General features: G+C 31.0%; 2 protein-coding genes across 2 annotated transcripts; both read right to left on the bottom strand.

Annotated features, from left to right (window-relative positions):
* Positions 1-6975: 6975 nt before the first annotated feature.
* On the bottom strand, positions 6976-7398 carry LOC127081018 (non-specific lipid-transfer protein 1). Its single transcript, XM_051021308.1, has 2 exons — positions 7091-7398; positions 6976-6985 (listed from the first exon to the last, which is right to left on the bottom strand). The coding sequence occupies exons 1-2, from the start codon at positions 7396-7398 to the stop codon at positions 6976-6978; spliced, it is 318 nt and encodes a 105-aa protein (XP_050877265.1).
* A 7681-nt stretch (positions 7399-15079) lies between these two features.
* On the bottom strand, positions 15080-15391 carry LOC127081019 (non-specific lipid-transfer protein 1-like). The gene has a single exon (XM_051021309.1). The coding sequence runs from the start codon at positions 15389-15391 to the stop codon at positions 15080-15082; it is 312 nt and encodes a 103-aa protein (XP_050877266.1).
* Positions 15392-19336: the final 3945 nt, after the last annotated feature.

Raw genomic sequence — 19336 nt, forward strand, 5'->3', positions numbered from 1 at the left:
AACCATTAGGTTAATTGTGTGCGTTATTGTTATCTTAGAAATGTTAGGCTTATCGAGTTATTAGGTGGGAAAGAAAGAAAGGGTGAGAGGAGAATGTTTTTGGATTTTTAACGAAGGACTAAACCTAAGTTTTTTATTAGTGGGCCTGACAAGATTTACAAATTCTGCTCCTACGTATCTCAATAGAGAACTCAAGGCTTACGTAGATTTGGGTAGAAAATGTTTGTTTGTTGGTCGATTTTAGCGAAAGCTATATTGTATTAATCGACGAAGACATTGTTTTACCCAAAACAGATGAGAAGCGGACGTATACCACACATCGAATGGATTTACAAATTAACATTCGGAAAAACGTCACTTATCTCAAGTCAACAATTGTGGCCGAAACATTGCTTTGCATCATATTAAGACAAGATGTCTTTAGTTTATGAAAAGGGTTTTCTGATCAATCGCACAGCGGCGAGAAAGAGTTTGATTGGTTGGATGTATTTTTGAGTAATGGCGAGAACTTGGATGAGCGAGATATCCATATCGAATCCTAGTCTCAGGAGTGCACGGTATCCACCACGTTCCATTTCCATCTTTATTGGCAAAAGTGTTTAATAAAGATTAAGTGTTTTGGATTTGATTGAGAAAGGGGTTTGAAGAAACTGCATTGACAATGACGGCGAGAGTCAAGATAGGCGAGACATCCACCTCGAATCTTAATCTCAGGAGTGCACGGTATCCACCATGTTCCATTTCCATCTTTATTGAAAGGGGTTAAGATAGGAATTAAGTATTTTGGAGTTTGAAAGACAAGTACTTATGACTTGCAAGCTCTTACAGCTTGGGTCTAATACTCGGGACTACGTCTGAATATTTCATCCAGGGTAATCTTTTTCTTCAGATTTTATTAAGAAAATGGTTTAAATATTTACAAATATTTTGGAGGGAAGACGAACACTTATGGCTCACAAGCTCCTACAACTTAGACCTAGCATTCGGGACTACGACTGGATATTCCATCCAGGTAATCTTTTTTCTTCCAACTTACCTATGAAAATGATTTGAATAATGGAGTGTGGGGAAGAGAAGACGAATATATATGGCTTACAAGCTCTTACAACTTGGGCCTACTATTCGGGATTACGATTGGATATTCCATCCAGGTAATCTTTTTCTTCATATTTTAATGAGAAAAGGGGTTTGAATATTGGAGAGTGAAGGTTTGAGATTCAAATGATCAAAGTACGGAGGTCGGAAAACAAAGGGAGTTGAATGGACCCTCTCACAAAAACTTGATATACAAGGACCCCAAAATGAGTCGATTATAAATAAGTTAATAAATTATATGAACAAATAAATAAGTTTTTTTTGACGCATTTAAAAAATAAAAAAATAAACGAAAATAGAATAAAGCGAGAAGGTTTTTTCGAATTAAATTGCGGATACAAGGAAAAAGATTAATCTAAATAAAATAAAGGATGACTATCTTAAGAAAATAAAATTGACGAAAACCACTAAAAAGTTAAAGCCAAGGATTGAACTTGGGACCTGGTGGAAGACAAGACAAGTCTTAACCACCAGAGTTTCAAAAAAAAAAAAAAAACGGGCCTTAAAAAAAAAAGTCCAGGGCGACCGGGTCGGATCCGACCCGGTTTATTCATTATTAACAGCAAACATATGTAAAACCCTAGGTTAGAAACAAACGGCCGCTCAAATAGAAATTTGAAGAAATCACATAACCAACGGTAAAACTCTTTCCTTCTCAGTCCAAAAATCAACCTTCTTCCTAGATTCCGACGGTAGCTCAAGAACTTCCTCCGACCGCTCAAAACCGCGACGGCGGCCACTTCCAACGACCGTGGTGGTTTCGGCGCCTCACCTAACGCGAGTCCTACCACTTCAAACTCGCGATTCTGCTTGACTCCACCAAACGCGAAGACGGTTTCAAAACCGCAACGACGTCCGTCCGCTCAGACACGACGGCTACTTCAAAAAACGCGACGACGATCGTGGTTCTGAAGCCTCACCAAATACGAGTTCGGGAATCCCTCTTATTCTACCATTCGCAAATCGAAGATTTGGACTTCGATGAAACAACGACGCTAAAGATAGTGATTTCATACTGGTTTATTTGTTTACAGGTTTTCATGATTATAAAGATTTGTGGCAACAAAACAGTATATGATTGTATCAGTACAAGGAAAAAAATAAAGAAACGAAAAATACCCCCTTTTTTAATCTACTTGTCTGTTGCGATCTTCTCCTTCTTTCTGTTTGAGAATATTTGGTGATTGTGGTTACTGATTTTTATTTTGTTATATATTCTGAATGAAGATCATTGCCCCCCCCCCCCATTTAACGATGTTCTCCCCTTTTTTTATAGTAGAAGGATTAGGGTTTTTGTGTTTGATGTGTTGATATTTTTGGTAATGAAACAGAGAGACTTTCTAAGATACCATGAGCTGCTTTGACAATTTGATGCAAATTGCTATGTTGTACTATTCTGCAGAAAAAAGTTGTCCTCTTTTGTGAAAAATTTGAATTTTCTATCATATGGTCTATAGTAAATATTTGGGTAGAATTTAAAACCACTTTAATTCAATTTTTTTGGTTTTGGTCCTTGAATTTTCTATCATGTGGTCTATAGTAAAAATTTGGGTAGAATTTGAAACCACTTTAATTTCATCTCTAAATGTTTTGAAGTATTTTGAAACTTATTCAAATTGTTAACATTGGTTCCAAATATTTTTTAACTTTTCTATCAGTTGTAACCGGTTGCACAAATGTGTTAACCGGTTACATACACAAAAACTTTATTTATTTGGAAAACTGTTCAACTGTAACCTGCTAACCAAACCCTGTAACCGATTCCAGCCACAAATTATTTGAAATTTTGATTTGGCTTCAGTTGTAACCATTTACTACAATGTGTTAACCTGTTATTACTGAAGTAATGACATTTTTTCATGAAAAATTGCATTTCAGCATTTTTCAATCTTGGTCATTGAACCATGGCAATGGACGATGATTCTATACTGTTTTAAAAAGGTGTTTTATACACTATAAATAGTCAATATTTCTGAACTTTAAAACTCACTCCTTCAAATTATTTCAAATTCAAATCATTCTCATTTTAAACTAAATTACTTTAGTTAATACTTTTTGTGAAACTTTCAGTATCAAAACTTTTAAGTATCATTGAAGTTTCACTCATTCATTTTTGAGCATTTAAGTATTATTCTTGTATATTGTATACATTGGTGGAAATATTAATTCTCATGAATTGATACATATTGAAATCTTCATCTTTACAATGTTCTGTTTTTGTGAATCACTAGTGTTAAGTGATTTTGGTTTATGATATAAAAATTGTGTGCTTTTTATTCAAAGTGTAAAAGAAAGTGGTGTACTTTATTGTATGTTAGATAAGTGTATGAGTGACCTTACTGTGAGAATTGTACAAGTTCTTAGTGAAATATCTCACGAGGTGTGAGGGGACTAGATGTATCCTTGTTTAGAAAGGGGAACTAGTATACATCTTGGTGTCTTTTATTTTCCATTAATTACTTTCTTCATTTTATCATTCTTTTTGTTTCTGGAAAACTAAGAACACTTTCCATTATTATAAAACAGAAAAATTTCAGAAAGTCTAATAAATCTAATATACCCATGTCATACCCTCAAATTTTCCCTACCCCATGTCACCTTCTTAAACCTTAATTCTTAAACATACATTCCATAAACATCATCTGATATGCATTGACACTTAATGATTCACAATAGCCCATAAACTCAAGGAATTTGATTCATCTGCAAAGCCCCGTGGGCCTCTAATCATTCTAAGGTCTGCCCAAGCCATCTCAACTCCTAGTCTCATCCTCACTCCTCAAGAAGCTTCAAGATTCATTTGATCACCCAAGGATCAAACCCTAACTCTTGACCCTCATTTGGCTTGTAAAACTCTTTATTTATCATGGATCTTTACCATTCCCTTGATAATACCTCAAATCCAAAGCCTTTTCATGCATCATATCCTTTAAATACCTTAATTTGGCCCCTACATCTCAAACCTTAATTCATCTGACCATGGTTCTTGATAAAACTTATGGCTCAAGAAACCCTATTTTGGGGACTTCTTGACCATTGAGCTTAATCAATTTTGGACATCAAATCACCCTAACATTCATTCAATATCATTTCATGTCTATTACAATCAAAATCAACCATTTAAGTATCCCCTCAATCCATGTTACAAGTAGTTGGTTCACACATAATTTTTCAACTTTTCATGACTTGATCCACCCACCAATTTGACCTAAAATCATTCCACAAAGGTCCAAACTTCATTTCCCATCATGATATGATCATATGAACTCAAAACATCCATCGTTGTGGTTTGAAAAGAAAGAAATAACAAAAACCTTAAAACTAGGTCCTGTTGGTTGGTGACATTTTAGCAAGAATGGTCTTTGGGAAGTTAAAAAAACCATAACTTCTTCATTTTCAAGATTTTGAAATTTCACTTCAAGCCAAATGTCCTAAATAACTTCCTCTCCAACTTTGTTTCAAGGTCTAATACCTAATTCATTAAGGAAGGGGTTCAATTTTGTTATTTGCCAAGCTGGTCCAACATGCCTACAATGCATTAAAATCATGTCATGACCCCTACTTTGACACATTTCCATTTCCAAACCACAAGCCCTTTTGACTTGGTTATTTTTGCATTTAATCAAGTTCCTAGAAAATAACAAATGGCCGAAAATTGAAGCAAAGTGCACGATCCAATTTTATTGGTGTCTTGCCTTGGTGCACAAGCAAATTGCACATCAGCCAGAATTTGCAATTCAGCATGCCAAGTCCTCTAACTCATTCCTTTTGATCCCAAAGGTCCAAAAACATCTCACAAATGGTATTGAGATGTGAATGAGGGTCAACATGCATTCCAAAACATCTCCAAGCCAAGAACCCGACCCTATGTGCAAGAAATCACTTTTTTCCCTGTCCCCCAAGTTAACTCCAACCACCCTCCCACTCACATGCCAATTATGTCCAAACTCCTTCCAATCCCCCCAAAACCATCCATACACCTTTCCTATAAATAGGTAAGGGTGTCTCATTGCCAAGGTACGCTGAAAAAGGCCCCCATCGATATCTGACTTTCTCCCTCAAACCTCAATTAACAGAGTATCAGATTTTTGGTTTTAAAGCTTTTCAACCTCAAACCACTGTCCAGAAACACTCACCACACACCACTCAAGCTTCTCAAACACTAAATCACCCTTCACTGAGCCTTAACTGACCTGAGCTCAACCGTCAGAAAACTCATCTGAGCCACTTCTGACCAGGTAGAAATACTCACCCACATCTCTGAAACAAGTTACCACTTGGCTCGAAATTAATTTCTGATCATTTCCCCTAACCTTTTGGCTTTGATTACTTAGTTTCCAGAGTTTAATTTTGTTTCTATGTCACATGTGTTCTTCATTTTCGTGGTGAAAAACTCCCCACTCAGAGCCAATCAATGGCTCATGGGTGGGGATGAAATTTAGTTTATGATCATACAACAAGTCTAGATCCTTAAAATTGTTTGAAAACTCATGATTTGGAGTTTTGATTTTGGATGATCGAGGTTGAAGACGATGCTTCGGTCGTTACCTCGTGCGTGTCTTATTTACTTATTATTCTTATTATTTATTTGGTTTAGTTCAGTTAATATCACAATTGGTCCTTTTGCCCAATGGGTGTGGTGTCAAATCCCCCATGATCCCAAGGTCAGGGATTCGACCCCAGTGTGTGCACCTTGACCATTTCCTTTTTTATACTTATTTCATATTATTTAATATTTTCATTTTATTATCAATTTGATTTTATTTTTTTTAACCCTCTTAATTTTATTATTTTGAAAATGTGTTGGAACATCAATCCCCCTTATTTTTGTCTCTAGAATTTAATGGTAATTTGTTTTTTTTCCATTGGGTTTATTTTTTATGGGCTTTTTAGGTTTTAAAGTTAAGGACTAATGAAAACCACTTAAATCATGATATGTTTGGATTAGGGTTGGTTAAAACCTTCCATACTTCAAACCTACCATTGGATGACCATGAGTTCATCCATGGTACTTTGAAGCATGGATAGGTTGTCCTTATTTCAAATAGCTTGGTCATTTGACTTGTGGATGAAGTCCTATTTTGCAAACATGGATTCATCTGATACATTATTGCTTCTTTTGTTTATACTAACCTACCAACCGCTTTACACTTTTTGGTTTATCATGTTGAATTGTTCATACTATCCCTCTAACTTGTTAACATTATCTTATTCGTATACTTTTCTTTATATATTCTTTTCATATATTTTAAAATATTTTTCTTTTATTGCATTTAGTTTATCTTAAAAAAATAAAAATACAAAATACAAAATAGATATTTATTTTATTTAATTACAAAATAACAAATAACAAATCTCTTTTTGTAAAATCAATGACAAGATTTTTTTGGATGTAAACTGTATTGTTTGACCATTCAAGTGTTCATCTTCCACCTTAAAATAGAAGGTTTATAGTTTATCATTGCACCTAAGGGTACCTAGAAGCCGCGGGGTTGTGAACTCTCATCAAGTACAATAATTACATTTTTTTCTTTCTTTTTGTAAATAATTTCTCATTAATAAATATTTTAATAAATAAATAAACGCTTAAATAATCTTTTAGTCCATGTAGTCTATAGAATTGTTAATACAACAATAAGACAAACACCAATTTAAAGTGTCTCCATCAACCATACAACAATAAAACAAACATTTTTCATCTTCAAAATCAAAATTAGATAATAAAAATATGACTTTATTTTTTATTTATAAATTTCATTAAAATAAATCAACTTTTCGACATTGTTTATTAAGATAATCTTAATGTTGATTCTATTCTAATACCATAAATAAAATAAAAAAATTCCATGTAGTTCTTCAGGATCTAATCCTAAGGTAGAATTATTGAATCCTGAAAATAATTTATAGAAAAAGTTAGAATAATAACTCAAAAAACAAAGTAGTTTAGTCCATAAGAATTATTAATTAATGAAAAAAAAAGAAAAGAGAGACATACTTGGTGCAATCAATAGAAGAACTAATTGGAAAAGACAATTGAATGTGACAGAGTTGTGGAAGTTGAGCAGCCCTGTCTGGTTTAACTGCAAATTTAGTAGAAACATCTTTGAGACATTGGCAGACACTTCTCTTAATAGGAGTTGTGTTAGCCTTATTGAACAAATTAGTAGCTCCAGTGCAACATTCAACAGATGGTGTTGGTGGAAGAGAACCTTTTAAAAAAACTAGACATGGCAACAGAGATGAAATTGCCTCTGAACACGAAACATCATCAATTTGAACAATTGCATCTAATCTTGTCGTCATTAATAACATACATACAACCAATATTACCGCAGCAACAGTTTTCTGGCTTGCCATCCTCTTGATTTTCTATAGCTTTGGTTTTTCTATTTAGTTTTGGTTATGATTTCTAGCAAAAGTCTCCTTAATTTATAGTCTTCTACGTTTCCATTATACGGTAACAAATCACTAATTTATTATTTTATTTTTATTTTGACCTAATGTACTCTTTAAGTTTTATTTAAACGGTCAATCATCCTAATTATTAAATCATTAAAAGCATTTTAAAATGTTTATTTAAAGATTTTAAAAAAATTGTTGTATTTAAAATTATCCATGCGAAATAGTTTATTCAATTAGGTATAGGGATATTTGATTTATATTTAAAATATATTAATGTCTTGTCTAATACTTCCTCTCGTTTAGATTATAGAAAAGAAAAAGAAAATTTAATTTTTTTTATATAATCAATAATCAATATCTGAAGGATCAAATATATTATTTATTTAATAAATTTACAAATATTTTTTATACAAAACCTAATTTTTTTATAGTAATTACTTAAGCACAAGGGAGGGTAGTAGTTAGAGGGAAATAATGGGTTATGCTTGTAATTTCCATTTCTTAAAATTTGTAAAAAATATTGAAATACATTTTAGAAAATAGACTAAACAAATAACATTTTTAAAACTTTGGAATATTTAAGTTGTGAAAAAGATAGAGAATGCTTTTTATTTTTGGAAAATTCATTTCTTTTTTAAATAGAAAATTTGTAAGCAAAATTTAACTTCGAATAAAAAATAAATGATTATACTATAAATCTTATTTTTATTTTTTTTAATAATAGTAGATTTTATTTTATTACTCAATGTGAATCTTATTTGCAGTTAAAATACTATTCTTGTATCATAATATGTTTTTATTTTATTAAAATATAAAATAGTTACTCTTAAATAGATAGAGTTTTGGATATGGTTTGCATCAAAAAGCCTCCTTTATTTAAAGGCAGGGATATTAACGAATAACTCACTTCTTTTGTTTTAATTTAGGCTTAATTGATTTTTAAAGTCATTTTTAAATATTATTTATACAGCCAGTCATTCTAAATAATGAATCATTAAAAGTAAGAATATGATATTCAAAGTTACAGTAAATGTTATTTATATCAATGCGCATAGCGGAAAAGATAAACGTTTTACCTAATTTTAAGATAATTTATTTCAAATTTAATATTTTTTTAATTTTTGACATTTGTTTGGGAATAATATAAATTTTTTCATTTTTTTAAAAATTATTTTTGAATATTATTTTTGGATGAACTAGAGATGACAATGAACAAGATTTTGAATAGAGTACTCAAGTTGGAATAAAATCTTTTTACCCGCATTGAGACCTGTATTCAAGTTTATATAATCTTGGATTTAACACTCGTATATGTAATCGTATCCTATGAATATGTATGTGTCTGTATTTGTACGCGTTAACTCATTTCTAATATAATTAAATATATAAAATATAAAATATCATATTATTATTATTTATTTTTTAAAAACATTAAAAGAATTTATTGTTAAATTATGAAATAAATGTTTACTTATATTAAATATGTAGTAGTTTAAAATTGATGCATTTTTAAAACTAATATATATTTATTTTTATATAATACATTAAAATATATAAATATAAATTGTGTGTGTATCGATGAGGTGGGTACTAAGGTACAAATTATCTAAACTCGTACTCGTATCATTTTTTTCAGATTTTTATTCCGCATTGAATATATTTGTAATTACCAATGAATAAAATTGTGAAGGTGAATTGAAATAAAAGAATTAACCAATTTTTTTAAAATAATTTAATAACTAAAATTTCCCCTTATAAAGACAAGATTTGGTGGATTCTAAACCACACATTTACATTTGATATTTCTCTATAACTATTTACATTTGATATCTCTCTATAACTACCGTTGACTTAGTAAAACAAAAATGATTAAACCATTATATGCAAAATGTACTCTTTTACTACTATCTAGTTTTTGGAAATAATTTTTTTGATAGAATATAAGATCCAAAAGAAATTCAAAAGATATATTATTTTATTTTATTTTATTTTATTTTATTTATGTTTTCAATTAATACTTCATTCTTTTAAAAGTAATTTCTTTACTATTTTATTATTTTATTCAAATGAAGGTGTTATTTTATATATTTTAGTTTTAAAAATAAATTTATTTTCATAAGGCAATATGTAGCATCTCAATAATTAATAAAAAAGTTAGTATATTTTTGCAATAATTATTTACTTAATAATTTATTTTATGTGCAAATTGCAAAAAAAAAAGTATTACATACTATTTTAATTAAATCTAAGATTTATATTAATATTTTATTAATCTTGGATGGGATGATTAACAAATAACTGCTAAATATCCTAGTAATCTCCCTCAAATATCTCAAATTTTAAGTTTAGTCTCTCAATATTTTTTTTAAAGAATAATCCTTATAATATTTTTCTTTCACACACTTTTGATCCCTCTTATTAATGTCTATTAACAAAAACTGATGTGACATGACACGAGGCAATAACATGGATGTCACGTGGCATTTTATTCCCATTTTATATTATTTATATTAATTAAATTTATAGCGACAAAAATTATGTCGCTAACATAAACATCATACATAAACCCAAAAACCGCAGCAAATTTGTAGCTAATCCCTAACTAATTCAAACACATCATTCTTACAATCTAAACTTTATTTATTTTTTTATGATTTTTTGCAAGACAGTTTATCTCATTATAAGGACCTGTCTCATAAATATATATTTTTTTTACTTAATATGAATTAAATATTAATTTTTTAATAGCCGATTTTCTATGTGAAATAAATGTTAAAACTTAACACAAAACCTACTAAATTAGGTTTGACTCTCTTTAGGGAGTAGTCCCAGAGTCGCTGGCTGTCACGCTGCAAAAAATATTTGGGCGTAACGAACGTTCGAAATACAACAGAGTCGTAACTGAATGTTATTTATTGCAAAAGGAAATTAAAAATATCGATAAAACTCTTAAAGAAAAAGAAAATAGTCATCACAACCAAATTCGAATTCGGGAGTCGGTTATGCGAGAGGAAGGTATTAGCACCTCTCACATCCGTTGTACTCAACAAAAACCTTTTAGTTAATTTTATGAATAAGTGTTAGTATGATGTTATTTGTTTTTTTCTAGTTAATAAAATATTTATGCGAAATGAAAACGGATAAAAATAATTTTTTATCAGGGTGCTTGACAAGATTGCGAGTCTTGCTCCTACGTATCCTCAAGTACGATTAGGAATTCAAAGCTATGTAGTTCTGCGTAAAACAAAAGTATTTTTGGATTTTTTTATTATAGTGTTTTACGAGACACTGAATCTCGCTCCTACGTATCCTCATGTGCAATGAGGAACTCAAAGCTACGTAGTTCTTAGTAAAAAATGAGTGTTTGTTGATTGATTTTAGTGATTGATTTTTAGGTCGCATTCTAGCGGTTAAACGTTGCATGTATGCTTATGCATGGGCGGAAAAAACATCATTCGTTTATGAAAAGTTTTTTTGGCCGCGCTAAGGCGGAAAAAAAGATTTGATTGGTTTAGATTTATTTTTAGTTGGATGACTAGTATTCGAATAGTGAGCTCTATAGCCAGTATCCAAATACTCAAAGAAGAAAGAGGCATACGCCCAATTAATCCTTTTTCACCCAAATTTATATAAAATATGTGAGGCGAATTGAGTCACGATTCCTTAACGGAAGACGGTGTGAAGACATGTTTCTCCAACGTTGTTTTGTATTTTGATGAAGACAATGCCTCAAGATCAATTGCATTATCAAAAAGGAAGAGAGATAGATCATAACTTTCAAAAGTATCTCTTGATACATGTCTTGGGATTCAAGTTATCAACAAGAGACAAATGGACTTGGATGAACTGATCAACCACATAAGGTATATATTACAATTCTACATTGATCAATACATTTGTCACTTAAAACAAACTTGCATATTTCATCTCTAAATGTTTTGAAGTATTTTAAAACTTATTCAAATTGTTAACATTGGTTACAAAATATTTTTTAACTTTTCTATCAGTTGTAACCGGTTACACAAATGTGTTAACCGGTTACATACACAAAAACTTTATTTATTTGGAATACTGTTAAGCTGTAACCTGCTAACCAAACCCTGTAACCGATTCTAGCCACAAATTATTTTAAATTTTGATTTGGCTTCAGTTGTAACTGTTTACTACAATGTGTTAACTTGTTACTACTGAAGTAATGTGTTAACTTGCATTTCAACGTTTTTCATTCTTGGTCATTGAACCATGGCAATTGACGATGATTCTATACTGTTTTAAAAAGGTGTTTTTTACACTATAAATAGCAAATGTTTCTGAACTTTAAAACTCACTCCTTCAAATTATTTCAAATTCAAATCATTCTCATTTAAAACTAAATTACTTTAGTTAATACTTTTTGTGAAACTTTCAGTATCAAAACTTTTAAGTATCATTGAAGTTTCACTCATTCATTTTTGAGCATTTAAGTATTACTCTTGTATATTGTATACATTGATGGAAATATTAATTCTCATGAATTGATACATATTCAAATCTTCATCTTTATAATGTTCTCTTTTTGTGAATCACTAGTGTTAAGTGATTTTGGTTTATGATATAAAAATTGTGTGCTTTTTATTCAAAGTGTAAAAGAAAGTGGTGTACTTTATTGTATGTTAGATAAGTTTATGAGTGACCTTACTGTGAGGATTGTACAAGTTCTTAGTGAAATATCTCACGAGGTGTGAGGGGACTAGACGTATCATTGTTTAGAAAGGGGAACTAGTATACATCTTGGTGTCTTTTATTTTCCATTACTTACTTTCTTCATTTTATCATTCTTCTTGTTTCTGGAAAACTAAGAACACTTTCCATTGTTATAAAACAGAAAAATTTCAGAAAGTCCAATAAATCTAATATACCCATGTCATACCCTCAAATTTTCCCTACCCCATGTCACCTTCTTAAACCCTAATTCTTAAACATACTTTCCATAAACATCATCTGATATGCATTGACACTTAATGATTCACAATAGCCCATAAACTCAAGACATGTGATTCATCTGCAAAGCCCCATGAGCCTCTAATCATTCTAAGGTGTGCCCAAGCCATCTCAACTCCTAGTCTCATCCTCACTCCTCAAGAAGCTTCAAGATTCATCTGATCACCCAAGGATCAAACCCTAACTCTTGACCCTCATTTGGCTTGTACAACTCTTTATTTCTCATGGATATTGACCATTCCCTTGAGAATACCTCAAATCCAAAGCTTGTTCATGCCCCATATCCTTTAAATACCTTAATTTGGCCCCTACATCTCAAACCCTAATTCATCTGACCATGGTTCTTGATAAAACTTGTGGCTCAAGAAACCCTAATTTGGGGACTTCTTGATCATTGAGCTTAATCATTTTTGGACATCCAATCACCCTAACATTCATTCAATATCATTTCATGTCTATTACAATCAAAATTAACCATTTAAATATCCCCTCAATCCATGTTACAAGTAGTTGGTTCATACATGATTTTTCAACTTTTCATGACTTGATCCACCCACCAATTTGACCTAAAATCATTCCACAAAGGTCCAAACTTCATTTCCCATCATGATATGATCATATAAACTCAAAACATCCATCTTTGTGGTTTGAAAAGAAAGAAATAACAAAAACCTCAAAACTAGGTCATGTTGGTTGGTGACATTTTAGCAAGAATGGTCTTTGGGAAGTTCAAAAAACCATAACTTCTTCATTTTCAAGATTTTTAAATTCCACTTCAAGCCAAATGTCCTAAATAACTTCCTCTCCAACTTTGTTTCAAGGTCTAATACCTAATTCGTTGAGGAAAGGGTTCAACTTTGTTATTTGCCAAGCTGGCCCAACATGCCTACCATGCCCTAAAATCATGTCATGACCCCTACTTTGACACATTTCCATTTCCAAACCACAAGGCCTTTTGACCTGGTTATTTTTTCATTCAATCAAGTTCCTAGAAAATGACAAATGGCCAAAAATTGAAGCAAAGTGCACGGTCCAATTTTATTGGTGTCTTGCCTTAGTGCACAAGCAAATTGCACATCAGCCAGAATTTGCAATTCAGCATGCCAAGTCCTCTAACTCATTCCTTTTGATCCCAAAGGTCCAAAAACATCTCATAAATGGTATTGAGATGTGAATGAGGGTCAACATGCATGCCAAAACATCTCCAAGCCAAGAACCCGACCCTATGTGCAAGAAATCACTTTTTTCCCAAAATGGGAAAAAGTAGATTCTACAACAGGGTGTCTCATGGCCTTTGTTTGGTCCATAGACATGTTATGGGAAAAGACAAACTTGCATGTAGTGCAAATGGTCACAGATGCTAGTTGTTTTCATGTCCCCCAAGTTAACTCCAACCACCCTCTCACTCACATGCCAATTATGTCCAAACTCCTTCCAATCCCCCCCCCCCCAAAAAAAAATCATCCAGACACCTTCCCTATAAATAGGTAAGAGTGTCTCATTGCCAAGGTACGCTGAAAAATGCCCCCATCGATATCTGACTTTCTCCCTCAAACCTCAATTAATAGAGTATCAGATTTTTGGTTTTAAAGCTTTTCAACCTCAAACCACTGTCAGAAAGACTCACCACACACCACTCAAGCTTCTCAAACACTAAATCACCCTTCACTGACCCTTAACTGACCTGAACTCAACCGTCGGAAAACTCATGTGAGCCACTTTTTTGGTTTATCATGTTGAATTGTTCATACTAACCCTTTACACTTTTTGGTTTATCATGTTGAATTGTTCATACTATCCCTCTAACTTGTTAACATTATCTTATTCATATACTTTTCTTTATATATTCTTTTCATATATTTTAAAATATTTTTCTTTTATTGCATTTAATTTATCTTAAAAAAATAAAAATACAAAATACAAAATAGATATTTATTTTATTTAATTACAAAATAACAAATAACAAATCTCTTTTTGTAAAATCAATGAAAATATTTTTTTGATGTAAATTATATTGTTTGACCAATCAAGTGTTCATCGCCCACCTTAAAATAGAAGGTTTATAATTTATCATTGCACCTAAGGGTACCTAGAAGCCGCGGGGTTGTGAATTCTCATCAAGTACAATAATTAAATTTTTTTTCTTTTTTTTTTAAATAATTTCTCATTAGTAAATATTTTAATAAATAAATAAACGCTTAAATAATCTTTTAGTCCATGTAGTTTGTAGAATTGTTAATACAACAATAACACAAACAACAATTTAAAGTGTCTCCATCAACCATACAACAACAAAACAAACATTTTTCATCTTCAAAATCAAAATTAGATAATAAAAATATGACTTTATTTTTTATTTATAAATTTCATTAAAAATAAATCAACTTTTCGATATTATTTATTAATATAATCTTAACCTTAATTCTATTCTAATACCATAAATAAGATAAAAAATTCCATGTAGTTCTTCAGGATCTAATCCTAACCTAGAATTATTGAATCCTGAAAATAATTTATAGAAAAAGTTAGAATAATAACTCAAAAAACAAAGTAGTTTAGTCTGTAAGAATTATTAATTAATGAAAAAAAGGAAAAGAGAGACTTATTTGGTGCAATCAATAGAAGAATTAATTGAAAAAGACAATTGAATGTGACAGAGTGGTGGAAGTTGAGCAGCCCTGTCTGGTTTAACTGCAAATTTAGTAGAAACATCTTTGAGACACTGGCAGACACTTCTCTTAATAGGAGTTGTGTTAGCCTTATTGAACAAATTAGTAGCTCCAGTGCAACATTCAACGGATGGTGTTGGTGGAAGAGAACCTTTTAAAAAAGCTAGACATGGCAACAAAGATGAAATTGCCTCTGAACACGAAACATCATCAATTTGAGCAATTGCATCTAGTCTTGTCGTCATTAATAACATACATACAACCAATATTACCGCAGCAACAGTTTTCTGGCTTGCCATTTTCTTGATTTTCTATAGCTTTGATTTTTCTATTTAGTTTTGGTTATGATTTCTAGCAAACGTCTCCTTAATTTATAGTCTTCCAGGTTTCCATTATACGGTAACAAATCAGTAATTTATTATTTTATTTTTATTTTGACGTAATGTACTCTTTAAGTTTTATTTAAACGGTCAATCATCCTAATTATTAAATCATTAAAAGCATTTTAAAATATTTCTTTAAAGATTTTAAAAAAAAATTGTTGTATTTAAAATTATCCATACGAAATAGTTTATTCAATTAGATATAGGGATATTTGATTTATATTCAAAATATATTAATGTCTTGTCTAATACTTCCTCTCGTCTAAATTATAAGAAAGACATTTATTTTTTATATAATCAATAAAAAAATATCTGAAGGATCAAATATATTATTTATTTAATAAATTTACAAATATTTTTTATACAAAACCTAATTTTTTTTTCTAATAATTACTTAAGCACAAGGGAGGGTAGTAGTTAGAGGAAAATAATGGGTTATGCTTGTAATTTCCATTTCTTAAAATTTGTAAAAAATATTGAAATACATTTTAGAAAATAGACTAAACAAATAACATTTTTAAAACTTTGGAATATTTAAGTTGTGAAAAAGATAGAGAATGCTTTTTATTTTTGGAAAATTCATTTCTTTTTTAAATAGAAAATTTGTAAACAAAATTTAACTTCGAATAAAAAATAAATGATTATACTATAAATCTTATTTTTATTTTTTTTAATAATAGTAGATTTTATTTTATTACTCAATGTGAATCTTATTTGCAGTTAAAATACTATTCTTGTATCATAATATGTTTTTAATTTATTAAAATATAAAATAGGTACTCTTAAATAGATAGAGTTTTGGATATGGTTTGCATAAAAAAGCCTCCTTGATTTAAAGGCAGGGAAATAGAAATTTTGGTGTTAATGCATGTTAGAGATATGGTATAATGAACCATACCCCTAAAACATACCACACACAAAAAGAAAAAGATCAAAGGATGGACCTATCTCATCCATACTTGTATTGGTTCATCTAACACAAAGTTATTGATGAACCAATTAGCCTTAGGATATTGAGACTTCATTGGTCAATGGAAAAGATGAGAGAGAATGGGATTAAAGATGAAGAGGGAGGGGAGATGAGAGAAACACAAATTGGTCATGGGAGGAATTTTATTAAATTAAAATCATTCATTCATTTTGGGAGATGAAATGTACATTTCATCAATCACCTAAATCCAATGATTTTAATTCAACAAAAGTAAAATCAACCTTGACCAAGGCCCCAAACACATAGTCAAACTTCACAAGTCTATAAAAATGGCTCAACATAACTTCTACACAATTAATCAATTAAAAAATCAAATTAAAAATGCATTTAAGTTAAAATTAGTTTGGTCAAAACCTAAAACCTCTTCAAAACACCAAATAAAAGGCCAAGAGATTTATCCTAGGTTAAAGGACCTTAGACCAAAAAAAATAGAATTTTTGAAAAGTCAGAAGTATTTTTAAACAATTAAAAATATGCAGAAAAACAATTAATTCATGAAAAATATCAAAATTAATCCAAAAAAAAATTAATTCATAAAATGAAAGAGGAAAATAGTTAAAGATTTTTGATGAAAAGTCCCATATTTTTTGGAATAAAAATGAAATTAATATAAATTAATTAAAATAAAGGGATTAAACATAAAAATAAGAAAATCAATAAAACAAGAGCCATCAAATCTACCTCATTAATTGAGGTGGCAGATCCGATGGCCAGAAACGCACATTCCACAAGTACTTGAGTCAAACGCATGGCAGTGTTGGTAATCAAAAGTAAGGGATGAGATTAAAACGTGGAGCCAAGATCAGATGGTCTGGACAATGCCAGCACACCATCGGAGCCTTAGCTCCGGTCATCCTCTTCGGTGAGGGTCACCGGATTGGTCCAACCAAAACCTCATGAAAAATGGAAAATGAATACACTAATTTGAAGAAAAAATACTCAGGAGCACGAATCTGGCCTCAATTTCCTCCAATTCCAAGTATATAAAAAGATACAGGGATTTGAATTTTGAGGATCATGAATTGAGTTGCTTCGATTTGACCTCAAAGCAACTCAATCTTCTTGCCTACATTGATAGGACTTTAGACAACCAAAATTCACAAAGAATGGTGAAGAATTCAGGGAGAATCAAAGAGAATAAAATTTTGAAAATTCACCTTCAATGGAGCTTCAAACTGTCATGATCTTGATTCCAATTGTGCTTGGCCTTGCTTCAGAACCTTGTTGGAAGTGATTAGGATCAAGAAAACCCTGGACTCTTGGAGTTTCAATCTCAAAATAGATGAAGATTTGAAACTTGATTTTTAAAGAAAACCTTCAAGATTATCCTTCAATGGTGCGGGTTCGGGATTGCAAGTTCAAAGCTTGGGCATGAGGTCCTTAATTCTGAGCAATGAGGGTCTTATTTATAGCCAAGGAGATTCATTTCCACACACTTCCAAATTTGGAAAAAAATGAGTAATTCCCTTTGCATGCTTGCATGGCCGTATGATAGGCCCATCAAGTGATGTATTCAAGCCCAAAAATGAGTGAGAATTATGCTGAAACCAAGTCATGTGTCCATGCAATCGTGTATGAAAAGTTGAAGTGGAAATCATCCAAATGGTTCTTCATATTGCACCCATGCGTAAGTCCTTCATCCTTTGGCAAAATAAGATAATGTTGGACTTTTTGGAAAGGTGAGATCAAGGGGAACAACTTTCATGTTGGACAATCTTTCATTTGAAGCTTGGATCATGATAAATTTTGAGGTGGAAGTTTGGGAAATCAAATATATTTGAAAATTTTCAAAGTCCCAAGTCAAATGTTCACTTCTTCCACCTTGAATAACTTTTTATATAGACTTCAAATGAGAAAAGTTCCTTCATAACAGTTGTAGCTCTTTCAAAGATATTCAATTTTGTCACAAATTTTACCTCATTTGGATTTGTCATGAAGGAGTTATACATTTTAGAAGTTGAGGAAAATCATTTGTTCAATGGTAATGGCCCAAAATGACCTATAATCTCTTGGCACATGCATTTGCAAGTTGAATTTGAACTTACTCAAAACATCAAAGTTGAATTTGACATATTTAATTTGATTATGGAATTTGAATTTCTTTCATATCATAAAAATTGAGAAAGTTATGTGATCGTGTGTTATTCGCAAGTGCACGAATTACGTCAAAGTAATATAAAAGAATATCGATCCCACAGAGACCAATCGTCAATCTATCGATTACTACCGTTACGGTGTTTATCTAAGGCGGTATAAAAGAGATATTGGGTTTGCAAAATAAAGGTAAATAATAAATACAGGTAAAGACAGGTTGAATGTATTTCACGTCAGTTAAGTGATGTTTCGATTGTCTAAAAAGAACTACTTATGAGGCAATATTTTCTACTCTTGAAAAGAATCCATTTAACAGGAATTGTCGCTTTCGCGTATTCAGAACCGAGTTTACCCTTAAATTAAGGCCTCTTATTGTCACTTATAAAAGGTGCGCAGAATGCTAAAGTAGTAAACTTATTTTTAAGAAATGAGACTCGTAAACTTAGTTGAAAAGTGAATATGGTTTGGAAATTTTACCCAAGGAGTTTCCTGATTTTAAATCTATCAACGGGTCCGAAAACAGTTTCAAAAATAGTTTTTCCTTAAAGTGAAAAAAATTCCTAGTTACTAAGCCAGGGTGCTTTCGCACTCCTCGAATAATTAAAACTAACCAAGTTTGTTTTAGAAAACTCAAGTTAAAAATCAAAATAGCCTTTAAAGTATTTCTACAGATTCAATATATGAAACATTACTTTAACCGCGATCCTTACATTCTAACCTTT

This window comes from Lathyrus oleraceus, chromosome 5 (assembly GCF_024323335.1).
Source record: "Lathyrus oleraceus cultivar Zhongwan6 chromosome 5, CAAS_Psat_ZW6_1.0, whole genome shotgun sequence".
Taxonomy (NCBI): Eukaryota; Viridiplantae; Streptophyta; class Magnoliopsida; order Fabales; family Fabaceae; genus Lathyrus; species Lathyrus oleraceus.